General features: G+C 38.7%; 1 protein-coding gene across 1 annotated transcript; it reads left to right on the top strand.

The window, feature by feature from the left end:
* The first annotated feature begins 397 nt into the window (after positions 1–397).
* Positions 398–2,400, top strand: LOC145078554 (cytochrome P450 CYP82D47-like). The gene is made up of 2 exons (XM_079023055.1): positions 398–1,348; positions 1,594–2,400. Exons 1-2 carry the CDS (start codon positions 398–400, stop codon positions 2,227–2,229), a joined length of 1,587 nt encoding a protein of 528 aa, XP_078879181.1. The 3' UTR covers positions 2,230–2,400.
* Positions 2,401–3,940: the final 1,540 nt, after the last annotated feature.

The following is a 3,940-nucleotide window of genomic DNA, read 5'->3' as shown; positions in this document are numbered from 1 at the left end:
TCAAGCTGGAATAAAAAGGAATTCAAAGGAATTGAAATGAAATATTTTGATATTAAAGCCTTTAGGTGACAAATACATGAAATTTAATTTGCTCAAAATACATCTAACTCAACAACAGAAAGATTCTATGATTTTTTTGACACAAGAACATGAAATATATGTCATTCTTAAATTATATTCCCTCTTAAATATATATTTATGCTAAATGATCATTAAGTTTAATAACACACTTGTATCGAGCAAACTTTTCAGCCAACTTTGTTGACTTTTACATTATTAGAACCATACCATTTGAATATATATAGAAAAAAAGGTTAGCAGCCGGGGAGTTCAATCTCTATATATTATGATCCCTGTGTATCATCATATTTCATAATTCATTCTGGACGTAGAAAGCATGGAGCTGTTTCTCCCATTTTCAGCCTCTATAGCAGCGATTGTTTTTTCTTTGCTACTAAAATTCCTGCTGCAAAGCTTTAAAGGAAAGAGAGTGAAGAACAGAGAACCACCTCAAGCAAAGGGACGATGGCCGGTAATAGGACACCTGCGCCTTCTAGGTGGACCTGAATTACCTCACAGGGTCTTAGGTGGCATGGCAGATAAATATGGCCCCATTTTCACCATCAAGCTTGGTGTTGACAATGTTTTGGTGGTGAGTAACGCTGAGATGGCGAAAGAGTGCTTTACCACAAATGATAAGGTGTTTGCAAGTCGACCCAAGTCAATGGCAGTAGAACACATGGGCTATAACTATGCCATCTTGGCTCTAGCTCCTTATGGTGACTACTGGCGACAAGTGCGCAAGATCTTGACACTCGAGGTTCTCTCTCAGCGACGCGTGGAGATGCTTGGACCTCTTCGTGCTTCAGAGGTTAAAGCATCCATGGGAGATATATATAATGCTTGGGTAAAGAATAAAGAGAGTGGAAGTTCCGACATGGTAAAGGTGGATATGAAACAATGGTTTCAGAACTTGATATTAAATGTTGTGGTCAGGGTTGTTTCAGGAAAAAGGTTTTCACCTGATGACAAAGAAGGGGTTCGATTTCAAAAAGTGATAAGGAAATTCTTTGTGTTATTGGGCACATTTGTGGTGTCTGATTTTATTCCATATCTCAAGCCTTTGGACCTGGGAGGATACGAGAAAAAAATGAAGATGACAGGAGAAGAGATGTACGGAATTGTAACAGGATGGCTAGAGGATCACAAGAGAGTGAGGGCGGAGGAAAAGCAGCAACATGAAAGAAGCCAAGTCTTCATGGATGTTCTGATTTCGGTTCTTGAAGGTGCCTCCCCAGAGGAATTCCGTGGTTTTGACCATGATACCATAATCAAGGCTACATGTTTGGTAAACCTTATTAATCTTTCTATATCTCATCATCATTATGAGCTACTATTACTAGCTAGAGTTTGTTAATTAATCGTTTAATTATATATAGTTTCTTCCACATTCATTATAGTACGTATTTGCAACAGTTTTCAGTGGCAAAGATAAGCTGTGCAAAAAAATAAAATCAATTATCAGCATGCATGCATGCATGTTGCTTGAAATCTAGCTAATATAAGAAATTTGTTTTAACTTCAAACTTGCAGACTGTTTTAGCTGCGGGATTGGACACATCGGCTGCAACGTTAACATGGGCTTTATGTTTGTTGCTCAACAACCCAAGAGTATTAAAAATTGCCCAAGATGAATTGGATGAGCATGTTGGAAGGAAGAGAGCAGTAGAGGAGTCGGACCTGAAGAACCTTGTTTACCTTGACGCAATCGTTAAAGAAACACTGCGTTTATACCCGCCTGGACCTCTAAACCTTCCTCATGAGTCCATGGAGGATTGCGTTATTGGTGGCTACAAAATCCCTAAAGGCACACGTTTATTGACTAATCTTTGGAAAATTCAACATGATCCTAATAAATGGTCACATCCTGAAGAATTTCAGCCAGAAAGATTCTTGACAAGTCGTAAACATGTTGACGTCAGGGGAAACAATTATGAATTGCTTCCTTTCGGTAGTGGTAGAAGAGTATGCCCTGCTATTCCCTTTGCTCTTCGGTCTTTGCATATAACTTTAGCTACTTTAATACAACAATTTGTGCTTAAAAACCCATCGAAAGAACCCATTGATATGAGTGAAAGCGCTGGAGTGACTATCAGCAAAGCGATCCCACTTGAGGTCCTTCTGGCGCCTCGTTTATCCCTTGATATGTACCCTGCAGTTGCTGCATGATACGTTTGCTTCGAATCATCACCGACCATGCGCCCACACTCTAGTCTTATTGAACAACCATTCCAAGACAATTAATCCCGAAAAATCACAAAGTCTTCTTACTATCTTATCAACAGCTTGTTAATTAGTCATACTACTAAATCTGTTTTGGATTTTTATTATTTCATGCAGTATAATGGATACTACTTTGTTTTGGATTTTCATTATTTCATGCAATGGTTTTTAGTTTCTTCTGCTTGTATATATGCTCTGTATATAGAGCCATCCCTTGTTTACATTTTAAGCATCGATAATTAGCATGAAAATTTTCGCTGTTTAATTACACGAACATTGTGTTATCAGAGCTAGCTATGTTGCACGCATAATAGTTGCTTTATATCAATTTTAAAATGGTACAAGTCAACACTACTATATATTAGCATGGCTTCCCAATTTTCAGACTATGTGTTTTTGAGCATGAAAAAAATATCCTTTCCAAGTCAGAAGAGATATGGGATTTTTTACAGAATGCATGATTACACTGTTTCCTGGATTAATCGGTTCGGTTGTCATCGGTTCACCCGTTATATGCATGCATGATTGGAACTTTAGTTTTAATGAGTATTTATGAATTTATATCATCTTATGTTTTAATTAGTAGTTTATTATTTAGAATTTAGCTTCTAGATTGACCCAAGTATATGGAGTTGTACCGGTCCTTAGCTTGTACCGAGTCTTCTGGTAGAACAAGTAGCATGGCTTCTTTCATGGGTCACGTGTGTATCTAAGATGATTATATATAGCCTTTAGTGCTATGAATAAAATAGTTTTTTTGCTCTTTACTTTTCGGATTGCTGCACATTTAATTTATTACATTAGAAAAAACCTTTCTTCTTCCTTTCTTCATACATTTCGTGAGTGATAACAGTAATAAAAGGAGTTTGTTATTTTGGTCTTATATCCAACATACGCACACGGAAACTAATGAAGCTCAACAAATAGAGATATCCAAAAGAAAGATACCCATGTTTTGTTGTTCATCCAACATGGAAAGGATGAAACTGTTTTCCTCATAATCGTTTCTAGAGAATAATGGAACATTTTAAAGACTTCGTATCCAGGGTCTGCTATGGTTATCACCATCAAGCAATAGCAGCGACACCTTTAGCACGACGGACACTTTGAGCGGCGACATCAAACAAACGCGTTTTTGTCGCCGCTAAAAGTGTCTGTCGCCGCTAAAAGCTTATGTTGGCGATCCGCCTCATTTCAACCCTAACCGTCGATTTAGGCCATGATCCAACGACTAGGAGGATGTAGAAAACTCCGCGTTATTTTCCCTCCGGTGTGTCGCCGCTAAAGGCTACTCGTCGTCGCTATTGCTAGTTCTGGCGATCCGCGTCATTTCAACCCCAACAGTTGATTTAAGTGATGATCCAACGATGTAGAAAACCCCGGATTGTTTTCCCTCCGATGTGTCACCGCTAAAGGTGTCGCTGCTAAAGAGCCTCGACAATAAAATCTGCTTCGTCTTCACTTTCTTCCCTGATCTACTTCTGTGTTTTCCCTTCTTCTCTCTTCTTTCTGCTCACCACCTTCGACCCCATCGGAATTTCACCGAAATCTTCGATATTTCACCTCTCTTCCTCTCCATTTTCCCCCTTTCTCTTTTCCTTTTCTCTTCTCCCTAATAAATTTGTGTTGGTTGTCGGAATTTTGAGACCCCTCCACC

Source organism: Lactuca serriola, unplaced genomic scaffold (assembly GCF_051521515.1).
Source record: "Lactuca serriola cultivar US96UC23 unplaced genomic scaffold, Lser_US96UC23_V15 Lser_V15_Un208, whole genome shotgun sequence".
Classification (NCBI taxonomy): Eukaryota; Viridiplantae; Streptophyta; class Magnoliopsida; order Asterales; family Asteraceae; genus Lactuca; species Lactuca serriola.
The sequence above is the reverse complement of the archived record's forward strand: the minus strand, read 5'-3'. Positions and strand labels throughout refer to the sequence as shown.